Consider the following 17,438-nt stretch of genomic DNA (forward strand, 5'->3'; position numbering starts at 1 on the left):
CTAGCTGGTAGATCAAACTTTTACCGTATCCGGTTGGCAAAACTCTAAATACATCGGTTGTGGCTAGATGGGATACATCTACGACCGGAAACTAACAATGAAATTAATTGTTCTACCTATTAGATTGTGGTTTTTTTTAATGTCTACACTTACCCCAACTCTAAACTTAGCCCTTACTATAATAAAAAAAAACAGTATTGTTGTTCAGTGTGATAAAAATAACGTTAGATTGATGTGCGCATGCCCAGTAGCGAATCATGTCTCCCTTCTAGTCTTTACCTTCTTTTGTGAGAATGACCTCAGTGCAGTTTCTTGTTCTTTTCTCAGAGAAAAGCTTAACATCAAGTCTTTCAAAGTGGCGGCCAAAGCCGATTCGAAAGAAAGTTGTTCGTTAGCAGCAGCCATCGCTCTATCTCTCTAGCTCTATAAAGATTTTTAATGCATCTTTTACAATGACCTTTCTTAATAATGTGCTTATAAGCAAGTTCTACCACTAAATGCTGCTAAAGTAAACAATATATGTGACCCTGGACCACAAAACCAGTCTTAAGTCGCTGGGGTATATTTGTAGCAATAGCCAAAAATACATTGCATGGGTCAAAATTTTTGATTTTTGTTTTATGCCAAAAATCATTAAGAAATTAAGTAAAGTTCATGTTCCATGAAGATTTTTTGTAAAATTCCTACTGTAAATATATCAAAATGTAATTTTTGATTTGTAATATGCATTGTTAAGAACCTAATTTGGACAACTTTAAAGGTGATTTTCTCAGTATTTTTGATTTTTTTTTGCATCCTCAGATTTCTGATTTCAAATAGATGTATCTCGGCCAAATATTGCCCTATCCTAACAAACCATACATCAATAGAACGCTTATTTATTGAGCTTTCATATGATGTATAAATCTCAGTTTTGTCAAATTTAACCTTATGACTGGTTTTCTGGTCCAGGGTCACATATGTCTGTAATCCCAGAGAGGGGCGGGGCGAACAGAGCTCGTTGGCATTTAAAAGGGCCATGTCTTAAAACGAGCTGAGTTTTTGCAAAGCTGATTTTGACAAGGTAAAAGGCTGTTTTTTTAAGCTACTGTTGAGAATTTTTAATCAACATATATTATAGACTTTTCAAGACCCTAAAGAATCATATGTGCTTGTGGAAAATGGCCATCCGATGACCCCTTTAAGAGCAGGTGACCGCGCTAGCATCTCCATCTGATTGAGCGCCATGTAAAGTTGCTACTACTTACATATTTTGGATTAAAAGCCCTATTTGAGGTTGATGAATGATTAGCAAGCATTTGCATGTCCTGCCCGATGCATTACCGTACAGACCAGCCGTTAACGATCTGTCCATCACAGACTGCGTGACTTTGTCACTTCTGACCAAACCTCTTCTTGTCGACTATTAGGGGGCAGCCTTAATAAAAAGTTGCACTCACTTTTATTTGTAGCAGACACTGGCTTCCATCCACCTTTTTTCCCCACCTAAGAATGGTGCACGGCCATTTGTAAATTTTTCCGGTCTCATCCGCATCCAGCTATTTTTAGCTGTACAAAACAGCTAGTTTTGCTGCTTAATATTGCAAATTGATGTGTCTTACTATGTTGTTTTATGTTTTATTTTAACAATGAACACACTGGTTTGTAGTACTGTGCTTAATGCACTTTGTTATTCTTCTTTAAGATAATGAACCAGAAGTCTCACCTGTAGGTTTACTTACGCTTTGAAGAAAAGTGGATTCATAACGGGTAAGTGACCCTGCGTCCCAATGTTCATGCTATCCATCCTAAATAGTACACTTTGGAAACGCCCTAGAAAAATGGGGTTTTGGACAATATTGGCATGAATATTTTTAATATGTTATAAGGGCAGTGTATGAGAATACAATAAGTGTGTCCCAAAGCATAGTATGCTGAAAAGAGTATGCCAAAAGTCCCTGGACGGTCTACTATTTCAGGTCGATTTTTGAAGTGTGGATCCGTGCACACTCTACTGGCTAATATTGCCCACAATCCATCGCGCTTTGGCAAATGATTTGGTCCAGAACTACGAACACGAATAACACGCGTTAAAAAACAGAAATAGAGATGGTTAGAAAAAGGGGTTTAAGTTACTAATAATCAACATTTAATCTGGTAAAAGAAATATATTTATTTAATGGTATCTGTGTTATATTTCATCTGCAACAGCAATGTGAACTTTTGTAAACACCCGTTTGCATTTTAACTTTTAAATGCATCATTATGCAGAAAATATGAGCAGAGTAGTTTTCAGCATAAAAGACCCGCGAATAGCAGATGAATTAAGTAGGGACACTGAGACGCAGCATATGCTTTGGGACACACTATGAACATTGGGACGCAGGGTATGTGAAATTCACTGTTGTAAATATAACACTGTCGTAATTGCAGTGTTTTTTTTTATTATTATTATGCAGTACAACAATCAAACAATTAAGTACAAATGTACAAAAAAAGACATAACACAAAACCGAGAAAAGGAAAATAAATACAGATTTGTTGCCAGGATAATAAACAAAACACAATTACATCTCAAGTAGACACAAAGAAAGAATATAAAGAATAATATAGTTTTCAATGCTTTCAAATTAACAGAACTTTGGATAGTTTCTAAATACCTTTCTAAGTCCACTTTGAATAAGGACAAGAGAGGTTCAGAGCTAGTAAACTTTTGTTTGTGAATGTGAAATTTAGCCTACAACAAACACAAATTAATGATGAAATATTTCCCTATATTCTCTTTTGAGTATTCAAACAATCCAAAGAAAGCATCTCTAAAGCAAAAAGAAAAGTCACCTTTAAAAAAAAAGTACCTGCTTACCAAACGAATGCTCCCAGGACAGACGCCTAGAAAAGAAACAAGCTGTTAAAAGTCAGTGTGCCATCAGCATTATTTCGAATCTGATATTACAAGGGTAAAATGCATTAAGCATGTCAAATATAACAATAGAGTAGTTAGAATGTCCCCCTTTTCCTCAGTTTGGTATTGTAAACACCGCTGACAGACCTTCAACCTCGTGAGCACTGAACTATCGGTCATTATCCTGCGCACTCGATCTCAGGGTGATCAGTCACGGTTTATGACTCTTTTCTGCATCAGCAGTAGGTGTAATGCAATCAGAACTTGCATTTATCAATGCACTCGGACAGGATCCACACACCGAGACGAGGCTTCTGATCAAGGAGTGAAAATGAAAGGCTATTTGGCTTTTTTTCTGCTGATCGCTTCATTCACGGCCTACACATGGAGAGATACGTTTGATCCAGGTCAGAACAAAATTACTGCATGTCATCTTTTCAGATATTCTCGTCCTTTACGTGGCACATGACTAACATAAAACTACATACAGTAGCCTGCTTTGTGGAATCCTAAAGAAATGTTTTAAGCTATTTGTTTTGGCAGTTTATTTATTTGCATTGCATGTGAAACAAATCTAGCATTAAAAATTAATTAACTAATAAAAAACCTTGCAGTGCTTATTAGTCTGCTTTAGCACTGGTTTTGCTTCCAATTTTAACTCAAAATATCAAGTGTTTGCAAGTATTCCACTAGAACTTTCACCAACTAAACTCTAGTCTTGAAAACTGCTGGCAGACTCTTTTATAATGGTTATGTAACTTAATGACTAGTTTATATGAGTTTAACCTTGGTGATAATGCATGTGCTAATGATCTAGAGCAGGGTTCCCCAAATCTTACCCTGGAGGTCCAATGCGCTGCAGAGTTTAGCTCCAACCCTGATCACACTCACCTACCTATTATTCTCTAATGATCCTGAAGACCTTGATTAGCATGCTCAGGTGTGTTTGATTAGGGTAAGAGCTAAACTCTGCAGGAAAATGGATCTCGAGGTCCAGATTTGATGATCCCTGATCTAGAGTTTAACTTTTGTGGAATCATTTAAAAACACTGAGTTGAAGCTATCTTAATATAATGAATTAAAACGACATTTTAAGAGGACATTTTCACCCTGCAAAACCTGACATATTAAACAGTACACTTTTTTTTTGTTTGTTTAATAAAAGTGTATTTGAAGAATTATATTCAATGTTCAATTTTAAAACTCAGTTTTATTCAGAGGCCCAAACTGAGAAAAATATGCAATTTAGTGCTGATTTTTATGCAGCCAGAAACTAAGATAAAATTCTGATGTGATGTAGATCAACAACATTTTTGTAACAGTATAGCAGATACAGTGGTGTGAAAAAGTGTTGGCCCCCTTCCTGATTTTTTTTTTTTTTTTGCATGTTTGTCACACTTTAATGTTTCAGATCATCAAACAAATTTAAATATTAATCAAAGATAACACAAGTAAACACACCATGCAGTTTTTGAATGAAGTTTTTTATTATGAAGGGAATACAAAATCCAAACCCACATGGCCCTGTGTGAAAAAGTGTTTGCCCCCAAAACTTAATAACTGGTTGGGCCACCCTTAGCAGCAACAACTGCAAACAAGCATTTGCGATAACTTGCAATGAGTCTGTTACAGCGCTGTGCAGGAATATTGGCCCACTCATCTTAGCAGAATTGTTGTAATTCAGCCACATTGGAGAGTTTTCGAGCATGAACCGCCTTTTTAAGGTCATGCCACAGCATCTCAATAGGATTCAGGTCAGGACTTTGACTAGGCCACTCCAAAGTCTTCATTTTGTTTTTCTTCAGCCATTCAGAGGTGGATTTGCTGCTGTGTTTTGGATCATTGTCCTGCTGCAGAACCCAAGTTCGCTTCAGCTTGAGGTCACGAACCGATGGCCGGACATTGTCCTTCAGGATTTTTTGGTAGACAGCAGAATTCATGGTTCCATTTATCACAGCAAGTCTTCCAGCTCCAGAAGCAGCAAAACAGCCCCAGACCATCACACTACCACCACCAGATTTTACTGTTGGTATGATGTTCTTTTTTCTGAAATGCTGTGTTACTTAACTTGATGTAATGGGACACACACCTTCCAAATAGTTCAACTTTTGTCTCGTCAGTCCTCAGAGTATTTTCCCAAAAGTCTTTGGGATCATCAAGATGTGTTCTGGCAAAACTGAGACGAGCCTTTATGTTCTTTTTGCTCAGCAGTGGTTTTTGTCTTGTAACTCTGCCATGCAGGCCATTTTTGCCCAGTCTCTTTCTTATGGTGGAGTCATGAACACTGACCTTAACTGAGGCAAGAGAGGCCTGCAGTTCTTTAGATGTTGTTGTGGGGTCTTTTGTGAACTTTTGGATGAGTCGTCGCTGTGCTCTTGGGGTCATTTTGGTCGGCCGGCCACTCCTGGGAATGTTCACCACTGTTCCATGTTTTGGCCATTTGTGGATAATGGGTCTCACTGTGGTTCGCTGGAGTCCCAAGGTTTTAGAAATGGTCGCTTTATAACCTTTTCCAGACTGATAGATCTGAATTACTTTCTTTCTCATTTGTTCCTGAATGTCTTTGGATCTCAACATGATGTGTAGCTTTTGAGGATCTTTTGGTCTACTTCACTTTGTCCGGCAGGTCCTTTTTAAGTGATTTGTGGGTTTGGATTTTTTTCCCCTTCATAAAAATTGCATGTTGTATTTACTTATGTTATCTTTGATTAATATTTAAATTGGTTTGATGATCTGAAACATTAAAGGTCCCATATTGTCAAAATCGAAATTTCCTGGCTTTTTCCATGATAACTGAGGTCTAGGGGCTATGTAACTACCATATGAGTTTCAAAACAGTCAATCCACAGTAAACTGCACACAGCCTGCTTAAAGTAGCTGTTCATTTTCACAAGCCACTGTGACTTCCGTAACGATGTGACGTCCGATCTACTCAGTCACCGCCTTCAGTCACCACCCCAGCACCAACCACCGTCCCACCCTCCTTTTGACAAACCCAGACAACATCGCGTCCATAACATTGCTAAGCAACAACAACACGGAAACTAATCTAGAAAACCCTGTTCAGTCGATAGATCTCAAACTATATCATTGCACAGGCTTCAGAACAACGTGAATATAAGAGACCAAGTGGCACGTCAACTTCAGCCTCTTTCACACAGCGATTCCGGTAAATACACGGATAATGTGTCCCATGATTTGTTCCGGAATTGTTTAATTTGGTTCATTCACAGTTGTTTTCCGGAATCTGTGCGTAACAACCCATAAAGACATGTGACGTTTGGATGTGAGATGTAATGCGACGCGTACGTTTCACTAAACTGAAACTAACCTGAACAAACTGTGCTTCAGCGCTGATAGTGAGGAGCTGGCTCTGCCCGATCGCCGCTTCATTCCACTTTGCACGTATTTTTTTGTCGTGAAGAGTCGCAGGGTAACGTTCATCATCACTACAACACTGCCTTTATGGTTTATGGTTTAGGCTTTTGTTCAGACAGCGCTCGTTCCCGTAATTTTCCGGAATCAGTGCGCATTGTTAAAGGGGCTTTACTAAAGCAACAGTTATGTAGCTTAGTGCATTCGGTGTTTGAAAAAGAAAAAACATTAATGATCATTCTGAAATATCCTGTTGAGCAGGCTAGGCTCTCTCTATTGCTCTGGGTTTGGCTACAACGATACGTGACCGTAGTTACCTGTGGTTGGCCTGGCTGTGCGTCACTCAGAAAACGACAGGCCAATCTGAAGAGAGGCTCATGAATATTAACTAGATTGGCCAAAATCGACCTGTTTTTGACAGAGCTCCTAAAAAAGGAGCTGTAAAAATATATTGAGATGGATTTATACCGCAAATATAAATTTTTAAGGACATCAACAACTAAAATAAACCTCCAGAAATGTGTACAATATGGGACCTTTAAAGTGTGACAAACATGCAAAAATCAGGAAGGGGGCCAACACTTTTTCACACCACTGTATATACATAAAATGATATAAACCTCAGTCGTCACTCTATATTTATCAAAACATATAATGCAATGCAATCCAATGATGATTGAGATGAACAAATAAAGGCTCCTCAAAGACTGATGATCAGATTTGATACTTGCATCATGCTTTTCTAAAAAATGATTTATTGATGATCAAGCAAACCTATGTTGCTTCAGTGCAGTAACTGTTCATCTTCAAATATTACTAACAGTATGAAAGTTATTCTTATATTACATTGGACAGCAAGCACAAAATTAAGGTGGACGTTTGTACAATTGCACTAAAAAAGACTTTTACTTGTTGGAGTAGATTGTGTGCGACAGGATTATCAGCTTTTGATTATATTGGTCATTTAGAGACCTTAGAAATTTGTGTGGAATCTTCTCCAAAAGGAGATAACATTACAGAACTTGGTGTCGTATAATAATTTTAAGTCTTTATTGTGTAATTTAGAGAGAAACCAAATTGTGTGTGATTGTTTTTAATGTGTTAGTTGTTTTCTTTGTAATGTCTGTTGCAACTCTGTTGTTAAATGGCTGCCTACTGTACCTTGGCCAGGACACTCCTGGAAAAAGAGATTTTAATCTCAGTGAGTTTTCATTCCTGGTTAAATAAAGGTAAATGAATGAATGAATGAATGAATGTGTTTTAAATATGATACAGTAAGCTTTATAGTTAAAATTGCTTGTAACTTTTATGTTTTGACCTTAATGGGAGTTCAAGCTTTATTAGTGATCAAGTGGTGGGTTGTTTAAGTTACCTGAAAAGCAATGAGATGTCCTGAAATACATTAGACTGGTATGTTCTTGCACACAGAGTCTGTTCGGGGGGCCCGAGTGTTGATCACAGGGGCCAGTTCAGGCATCGGGGAGCAGATGGCCTACCATTACTCAAGGTTCGGAGCTCAGATCGTCATCACTGCCAGAAGAGTAGATTCTTTGAAAAAGGTCAGTTGTTTTGTCCCAAACTGCTTTGTAAATATTGTTTTAGATGTATTAATGCTGAAAATCATTAATGCTTTCTTATGATACTTTTGGGAAATGCAGCCCTGTTAGAATGCACTGTCTGAAGTGGGTAAATGCTCTCTGTGATTGATTGGTTCTGTCTTGCAACATTTGCGTGCCTTCAGATGAGCACAGTTATTTCCTAACATAGGTTATTCGTCCAATTCAATACATATTGCACGCATTATTTTTTCACAATTGCAAGTTATGAAGTCAGAATTGTGAGATATAAACTTGCAATTGTGAGAAAAAAATGTCAGAATTGTGAGATAAAAAGTTGCAGTTGTGTTGTCCCAAACTAGTTTGAAAATAATGTTTTATATGTATTAATGCTGAGGATATTATCTATAGCCTTTCCATTAACATAGGACTTTAAGCTGCTAACATCTCCCTTGTGGATGTTCAGGTGGTGCAGAAGTGTTTGAAGCTGGGCGCAAAAAAGGCAATGTACGTACCTGGAGACATGTCTGACCCCGCTGACCCTGAGAAAGTCTTCAAATACGCTGTGGAGAAACTGGGTGAGGAATGACTCCATCACACAAGTGCATCTGAAATATATACACTACCATTTAAAAGTTAGGAATAATGAAGATTTTATCAATGCTTTTGTAAGAAGTCTCAGTAAAATAGTGAAATATTTAGGGATGCACCAAAATAAAAATTCTTTGCCGAAACCGAGGAAAATTAAATGCTGGGCTGATTACCGAACATGGTTTTTCGTGTTTTTCCCCATGTATCTTCTTGAATCAGGCATGTGTTTTTTAATGTACAAACAAATGCAGCCTTGCTGAGCAAAGGAAAATGTCATAATGCATGTATTAATAGAGCTGTTGTAATGATTGTTATCATTATTTTTGTGCTACTTTTTAAAATTATTTTACAGAACAAGAATAAAATTACAATACTAACATTTATGAATGTTGGCTTTTATTTTGGCAGAAACCTGCAAGAAATCCTCAGTACTAATTTTTGCTGACAGCAGCAGATTTATGAATGATTCTCATCATGCAGATTTCCCTCACGCTTTCATGCTGTCTGTGTCTTTCTCCGACATGTTTGCTGCATTAGTGTGCACCTCTATTTGATCACGTCACGTCATTGTTCTGTATAATTTATTCGGCCTTTTCGCTTATCCGGCCGAACACTAAAAGACTATTTTCGGCCGAATAATTTTGGTTGCCAAGTCTCAGTTAAATTGTGAAATATTATTACAATTTAAAATAACTGTTTTCTATTTAAATATATTGTAAAATGTAATCTATTCCTGTGACCAAAGTTGAATTTTTAACACATCAGTCATTTTTCTCTTCAGAAATGGACTTCATAACTCACAAAATTGTGATTTTATACCTCACAGTTCTAAAAAAAAAGTCAGAATTGTGAGACACAAACTTGCAATTGCAAGAAAAAAGTCAGAATTGTGAGTCTATATCCCTCAATTCTGACTTTATAACTCACAATTCTGAGAAATAAAGTTAAAATTAAAAAGTTGCAATTGCAAGTTATAAAGTCAAGAATTGCAAGATATAAACTCGCAATTCTGTGAACATAAGTTTTTTTTCCCTCAGAAATAGACAATTGTGAGTTTATATCCCACAATTCCTACTTTATATCTAGCAATTCTGACTTTATAACTCAACATATATTTTATACTTTATAACAATTCTGATAAATAGAATTGCGTGATATAAACTCGCAATTGCAAGATACAAAGTCGCAATTCTGAGAAATTAAGTCATAACTGTGAGATATATCTTGCAATTCTGTAGGCGTCTTTTTTTCTCCTCAGAAATGGACTTTATAACTCGCAATTGTGAGTTTATATACAATTCTGACTTCATCTCTAGCAATTCTGACTATATAACTTGCAATTCTAAGTTTATATTTCACAGTTCTGAGAAAAAAGTCAAGAATTACGAGATGTAAATTTGCAAATGTTAGGAAAAATGTCAGAATTGTGAGATTAAAAAGTCGAAATTACCTTTTTAATTTTTTTATTCAGTGGTAGAAACGGGCGTCCATAAATAAATATAGTCTTGGTGAGCAAAAGAAACTTCTTTCAAAAGGCATGATTTCAGCATGATTTTCCTGATATCTGTCCTGCAGGTGGGCTGGACTTTCTAGTATTGAATCATATTGGAAACACCAACGTTGAACTCTGGAACGGAGATGCCGATCACGTCAGGTCCCTCATGCAGGTGAAACACAGGATTTGGTTGCTGCAGTGTTCCAGCGTGTGGATTTCTTTTGTCTTTTCACACTTCTCTTTCTCTCGTTGCAGGTCAATTTTGTGAGTTACCTGCAAATGACTGCAGCTGCACTTCCTGTGCTGGAAACATCCGGTGGATCCATCATTGTAGTGTCTTCAATGGCAGGTGAGTCTTTAACTTGGTTAGTGCATGTTCAATTAATATTAATCTAAATTAAAGATTGTATTTTCCACCCTGACTCAGCTAAGTTGCCAAGTCCATATGTGGCTCCGTACACCTCTACCAAGTTTGCTGTGAACGGTTTCTACGGGTCGCTGCAGGCTGAACTGGCAGTCAAGAAGAGCAACGTGTCAGTTTCCATCATGATCCTCGGACTGATAGACACAGAATCAGCCATGAATAAGATCAGGTTGGTTTTTTGGTATAACACTCCACTACAGACAAAAAATATGTTTTATTTATCTTAATAAGTTTGGAATTTCAGAAATACTAGATTATATTGAGCCAAAGCAAAAACCTTTTTTTTTTTTCAAAGAAATTATAGAAATTAGTACTTCTGTTTAGCAAGGATGCTTTAATCAAAAAATGATGATAAAGACATTTATAAAGTTCTTCTGAACTTTCTATTCATCAAAGAAATCTGAGTAGATTTTTAACATAATAATAATAATATTTTTGAGCAGCAAATCAGAATATTAGAATCATTTCAGAAGGATCATGTGACAAGTTATGATGCTAAAAATTCAGCTTGGATCACAGGACTAAATTACACTTTAAAATATATTAAAATAGAAAAAGATATTAAATATCTTATTAATATATTAAATTGAAAATATTTCAAATTTACCTGTTTATTCTGTACTTTGGATCAAATAAATGCAGGCTTTAAAAAACATAAAAAAAAATCTTACGGTTCAAAAACTTTTGACTGGTAGTGTATTTTATAAAACAACTACAGCCATTTTCTTGAATCAACATTTCTTTCATAAAGACAATATCTCATGTTTCATAAATGCAACATCCCTCTAGAGGAGTTTTTACGTAACACTATTTTATGGAACATTTTAAAAATGGTAAGAATTATGTCTATTAACATGCAAAACATGTTCGATTAAATATTATAAATGTATAATGTTATAAGTTAATAAGTGTATTAATAAGTTATATATTAAAAAGTTCACATAAAGGAAAAATTATGCCATTTTCACTTTGGTTATAATATTCAATTGGCAATTTTTTGTACTTATATTTTCCAGTCATAAGTAGGATGGGTATATTTGTAGCAGTAACCAAAAATAATTAGGATATTAAGATCATGTTCCATGAAAATATTTCGTAAATGCCCTACTGTAAATATGTCAAACCTAATTTTTGGTTAGTAATTTGCATTGCTAAGAACTTCACTCTGACAACTTTAAAGGCGATTTTCTCAATATTTAGATTTTTTGCACCCTCAGATTCCAGTTTTTCAAATATTTCGACCAAATATGGTCTTATCCTAACAAACCATACAGCAATGGAAAGCTTATTTATTCAGCTGTTTTATGGTCCGGAATTTGTTATTATTAACTAACTGTATTAAACTGAATTAACAATCAAAAATATGATAAATTTAGCGTTTTCTAATACACTAAATCTCAAAATTTGTATCTGTACATACATTTGTATTTTTATGAACTAATCTTAAAGATTAATGAATAATTGCTCATTGGTAATTAATGCACTAGTTAATTTGACTCTACTGTAAATTACCATTTTATTATTTATAATTCAAAATTTGTTCTGTTCAAATATTTCAAGGACATTAGTCCAAATGCAGTCAATGTTTTCATTCTCTTCTGTGCGTCACTCCAGATATTTTTAGGAAGCAGTTTATGAAAATCATTTGCAGTTTGTACTTAGGGGCATTTATTTTGTTTCCTTGGTGATCTTTTATCGTGGACAGAACAATGTGCTAAAAATAACTAAAGCATCGACAGACACCACTCACTTTCTCCTGGATCATGAGTAATCATTCCAGCAACTTGAAATCCCAAACTTCAGTGTTCTCTGTTAAATCTCTCTGCAGAGGATTCACCACAATGACGGCCTATCCCGCCAGCGAAGCCGCTCTGAGCATCATCAAAGCCGGGGCGACCCGTCAGAAAGAGGCCTACTATCCCTGGTTCCACTACTTCACCTGCCTGATAAATAACATCTTCCCCTTTTTAAAAGATATAATTCTGTCAGGCCTCAGCTTGGACTAAAATATGGATAGTTCAGACATTAAAGCAACTGTATGTAATTTTTACCTTTAAATGTCCAAATCATTCTGATATTCCAAATGTTTTTTCTATTTTTTTCAATGTTGCAAAAATATATAAAACTACATAGAGTTGCTTTACGATTTTTTTTAAACATGCATTGTAATAAGTATATGTCTTAAATGCACCCGAGGCATTTTTTTTAACTACATTGGGGTGGTTAGAAAATAAAAGCCAGCCAGCAAATAATACAAAAGCACAATCAAGTCATTATATAAAAAAAATCACAAAGCAAAGAACATGCAACACAAGATGCACAAAAAGCTTTTAAAGGGGCCATAGAATGGAAAACTGTATTTACCTTGGCATAGTTGAATAATAACAGTTCAGTACATGGACATGACATACCGTGAGTCTCAAACACCATCATTTCCTCCTCCTTATATAAATCTAGTCTTTGCAAAAGACCACCGAAAAATAAGTCAATTTGTGTGGTAAGTAAGCACTCCCGCTGCATTATAACTTAACACAGCACATGCATCACAATAGTGAAAATAAAATGTCGCCGTTTCAAAACAACAGATTCAACAAACCGCATATTAAAAGCGACTAGAGCTCCATAATTTAATACATGTTTTTATACATGTGCAAGCTATGAGATGAGCAACTCTGTGAAACAGCCAATCAGAGCAGAGCCCCACATTAATATTCATGGACCTTCCAAATAAGGCAATAACAGAGCATTTTGTTCCAGGGACAAATCCTAGGGTTGTATATGGACCTGTAAAACCATTTCTGGTGATTTTTTTGCCCTTTCCTATGCCATATACCTTGATATCAGATAACAATTTAAAATATTGTATAAATGCATTCTATGGCACCTTTAACCATTTTAAAAAGTTCACATTAAGGAAAAATTATGCCATTTTCACTTTGGTTATAATATTCAATTGGCAATTTTTTGTACTTATATTTTACAGTAAGGTTCTATTTGTGACCCTGGACCACAAATGCAGTCATATGTAGCACGGATATATTTGTAGCAGTAGCCAAAAATACATCGTATGGGTCAAAATGATTGTCCTAGATGCCAGAAATCATTAAGATATTAAATAAACATCATGTTCCATGAAGATATTTTGTAAATTTCCTACTGTAAATGTCAAATCTAATTTTTGATTAGTAATATGCATTGCTAAGTACTTCATTTGGACAACTTTAAAGGTGATTTTCTCAATATTTTGATTTTGTTTGCACCCTCAAATTCCAGATGTTCAAATAGTTGCATCTCGACCAAATAATGTCCTATCCTAACAAACCATACATCAATGGAAAGCTTATTTACTCAGCTGTTGATGACTTTTTGTGGTCCGGGGTTTCATTTGTTATCATTAGAGGCACAATATGTAAGTTTTTTTGATTAAAAAAAAAAAAATTAACAAAACAAGTAACGTGCAACACAAGACGCACAAAAAGCTTTTAATCACAGTTTGAGAATTGTTTTCATAATATGTCTTCAGAATTTGAAGAAACCTTTTAAAGAGTCAGTGGTTAATAATTCTAATGTTTATGTATTTAGATTGTCATACTTTTTTTTTTTTATATATAAATTTTTGAACTCCACCAAGACTCTGCTTTTGGGATTTTAACTTGCAAATACATCTAATGTTTAATTAAATTCAATTAATTAAACACATCATCAGTCTGCGAGTCTGTATTCGCAGTTTTCATTTGAAAACAAATGTTGAAATATTAACACAAGACTTGTGGGATTTGCAAAACTTCAACAGAATGAGCAATGTTCTCCTTCCCCAGTGTGATTTCTTTTTTCTCTGCCAAAAAATAAATATAATTGGAGACCCAAAGTTTCCAATGAGTGCTTTGGGACTCAAGAGTTTGTTGAAATCACTGAAGGATGTAAAATCTGAAATTAAACTGTTGTTCCTCTGGTTATTGCGACTGGGAGACTTTGGGACAATTCATTTCCATTTGTACAAGCAAGTTATAATTAAATATTTGAATGTTTCCAACTATTAAATGATTTTTCTGTAGAAGTTGTTAATAATGTGCCATTATTAAAGTTTTCAAAGTACAACCATAATACAAACATTACATGTGTTATGTTACACAGGTCATACTGGTTAATGAGCAGCCATGAGAGTAAGGTCAAAACCATCGAGAGTCAATGTATTGCTGTCAATGTCTGTCAGAAGCTGATAACTGTTAGAAGTGAAACATTAATCTACAGCATGAAATTTGATAGTTGCATTTGACAGTTTTAGGTTTACCTGAACCTAAAGTTAATGCACTTTTTAAATCTTTTTGAGCTCACCCCAACATCTTGATTTTATGTGCTTACCAGCTGCTTTATTTAAACACTTCAGGTATCCGGTCTTACTGTTGGCCTTGTTTGACCTGTGAAACTGAATACAATAAAACAACAAGGTCAGTAGATAAACAGCATTAAAAATTTAAATAAAAATAAAAAATGCCTCAGCAATTGGGAATATATACAGTGGGTACGGAAAGTATTCAGACCCCCTTAAATGTTTCACTCTTTGTTATATTGCAGCCATTTACTCAAATCATTTAATGCGCACACAGCACCCCATATTGACAGAAAAACACAGAATTGTTGACATTTTTGCATATTTATTAAAAAAGAAAAACTGAAATATGACATGGTCCTAAGTATTCAGACCCTTTGCTGTGACACTCATATATTTAACTCAGGTGCTGTCCATTTCTTCTGATCATCCTTGAGATGGTTCTACACCTTCATTTGAGTCCAGCTGTGTTTGATTATACTGATTGGACTTGATTAGGAAAGCCACACACCTGTCTATATAAGACCTTACAGCTCACAGTGCATGCCAGAGCAAATGAGAATCATGAGGTCAAAGGAACTGCCTGAAGAGCTCAGAGACAGAATTGTGGCAAGGCACAAATCTGGCCAAGGTTACAATTTCTACTGCACTTAAGGTTCCTAAGAGCACAGTGGCCTCCATAATCCTTAAATGGAAGATGTTTAGGCCGTCCAGCCAAACTGAGCTATCGGGGGAGAAGAGCCTTGGTGAGAGAGGTAAAGAAGAACCCAAAGATCACTGTGGCTGAGCTCCAGAGATGCAGACGGGAGATGGGAGAAAGTTGTAGAAAGTCAACCATCATTGCAGTCCTCCACCAGTCGGGGCTTTATGGCAGAGTGGCCCGACGGAAGCCTCTCCTCGGTGCAAGACACATGAAAGCCCGCATGGAGTTTGCTAAAAAAAACACCTGAAGGACTCCAAGATGGTGAGAAATAAGGTTCTCTGGTCTGATGAGACCAAGATAGAACTTTTGTCTTAATTCTAAACGGAATGTGTGGAGAAAACCAGGCACTGCTCATCACCTGTCCAATACTGTCCCAACAGTGAAGCATGGTGGTGGCAGCATCATGCTGTGGGGGTGTTTTTCAGCTGCAGGGACAGGACAACTGGTTGCAATCGAGGGAAAGATGAATGCGGCCAAGTTCAGGGATATCCTCCAGGACGAAAACCTCCTCCAGAGTGCTCAGGACCTCAGACTGGGCCAAAGGTTTACCTTCCAACAAGACAATGACCCTAAGCACACAGCTAAAAGAACGAAGGAGTGGCTTCACAACAACTCTGTGACTGTTCTTGAATGGCCCAGCCAGAGCCCCTGACTTAAACCCAATTGAGCATCTCTGGAGAGACCTAAAAATGGCTGTCCAGCAACGTTTACCATCCAACCTGACAGAACTGGAGAGGATCTGCAAGGAGGAATGGCAGAGGATCCCCAAATCCAGGTGTGAAAAACTTGTTGCATCTTTCCCAAAAAGACTCATGGCTGTATTAGATCAAAAGGGTGCTTCTACTAAATACTGAGCAAAGGGTCTGAATACTTAGGACCATGTGATATTTCAGTTTTTCTTTTTTAATAAATCTGCAAAAATGTCAACAATTCTGTGTTTTTCTGTCAATATGAGGTGCTGTGTGTACATTATTGAGGGAAAAAATGAACTTAAATGATTTCAGCAAATGGCTGCAACATAAAGAGTGAAACATTTAAGGGGGTCTGAATACTTTCCATACCCACTCTATATGTATGACCATAGACAGACTTCTGGTTATTTCTAAACATATTCTATTTATTTATTTTAATGGTAGGGTGAAGCATTAACGAACATTTACGCAAAACATCAAATGTAACAAGAAAACACAAAGCAGTACGTTTTAAATTTAATTTTTAACAGATTTAGGGAACTATTTTTTTTTTTTTTTTGGACCAGTGCTTAATTTTTTTGTATTTATTTGTCCTACACTTATAATTATTTAATTCATTTCTAACCACATTGTCTTTTTTAATTAAAGCAGCAGAAATGGCACTTTACAAACAAGATGAAACACTGAGCATCTACATGAAATGACAAATATGACAGACAAGTAAAAGACAAACACAGCCATACATGAGCAATAAATTAACATTAAAATATTTTTATATTTAGCATTAAAAACATAAAATCAAGTTTTCAAGTAAAACAAATTCTATTGAAAGAGGAAAGCAGAAAATAGTAAAATATAAAAGACTGTCCAGCTGAACTTGCATATCTTGGCATCTGGCTTTATGAGGTCTTGAGTGCCACTAGTGGACACTCGTCAGAACCACAGCGCCACAACTGCACCAGCTCATTCCCATGGTAACCTGCTCATCCACAAGATTTCTTTGCCATGTGTGATGAGAATAAATCCCAAGTCAGCAACTAAACCACACACCATAATAGTCTTTCAGTCGTTACAAGTCTTTCAGATGTATCCAGCGCATTATTACAGATGAGTTAATGAAATCAGCAATGCAAATGGAGAAGAAAAGAAACAGATAGTTGTCCCAAAATGTATTTAGCATCACTTAAAACTGTCTAAAAGAATGTCTTGCCTTAAAGACAAAATATCAAAATGACAGTGATTTAAAGATGCAAGCAGATGATTTACATTTGACACATTAAACAACAACAAAAAAGCAAAAAAGAAAATCAAAGCAAAAAACAAAACAAAAACAGAAATTGACCAAAAGGTAAATAAGACTAAAAAAGGAAAAACCCAAACAAATTAAATAA

The 17,438-nt window shown here is 35.9% G+C and overlaps 1 protein-coding gene across 2 annotated transcripts; it reads left to right on the forward strand.

Moving 5' to 3' along the window:
* Window positions 1-3,091: 3,091 nt before the first annotated feature.
* Window positions 3,092-14,379, forward strand: LOC141344152 (hydroxysteroid 11-beta-dehydrogenase 1-like protein). 2 transcript variants are annotated; one of them, XM_073848935.1, is made up of 8 exons: window positions 3,093-3,288; window positions 7,427-7,485; window positions 7,685-7,815; window positions 8,279-8,390; window positions 9,979-10,070; window positions 10,154-10,247; window positions 10,326-10,491; window positions 12,151-14,379. In XM_073848935.1, the coding sequence occupies exons 3-8, from the start codon at window positions 7,744-7,746 to the stop codon at window positions 12,326-12,328; spliced, it is 714 nt and encodes a 237-aa protein (XP_073705036.1). In that variant the 5' UTR covers window positions 3,093-3,288; window positions 7,427-7,485; window positions 7,685-7,743; the 3' UTR covers window positions 12,329-14,379. The 2 variants fall into 2 exon arrangements, with proteins under 2 accessions (XP_073705035.1, XP_073705036.1); XM_073848934.1 differs by lacking the exon at window positions 7,427-7,485 and having other exon boundaries at window positions 3,092-3,288.
* The last annotated feature ends 3,059 nt before the right edge of the window (window positions 14,380-17,438 follow it).

Source organism: Garra rufa, chromosome 10, assembly GCF_049309525.1.
Source record: "Garra rufa chromosome 10, GarRuf1.0, whole genome shotgun sequence".
Taxonomy (NCBI): domain Eukaryota; kingdom Metazoa; phylum Chordata; class Actinopteri; order Cypriniformes; family Cyprinidae; genus Garra; species Garra rufa.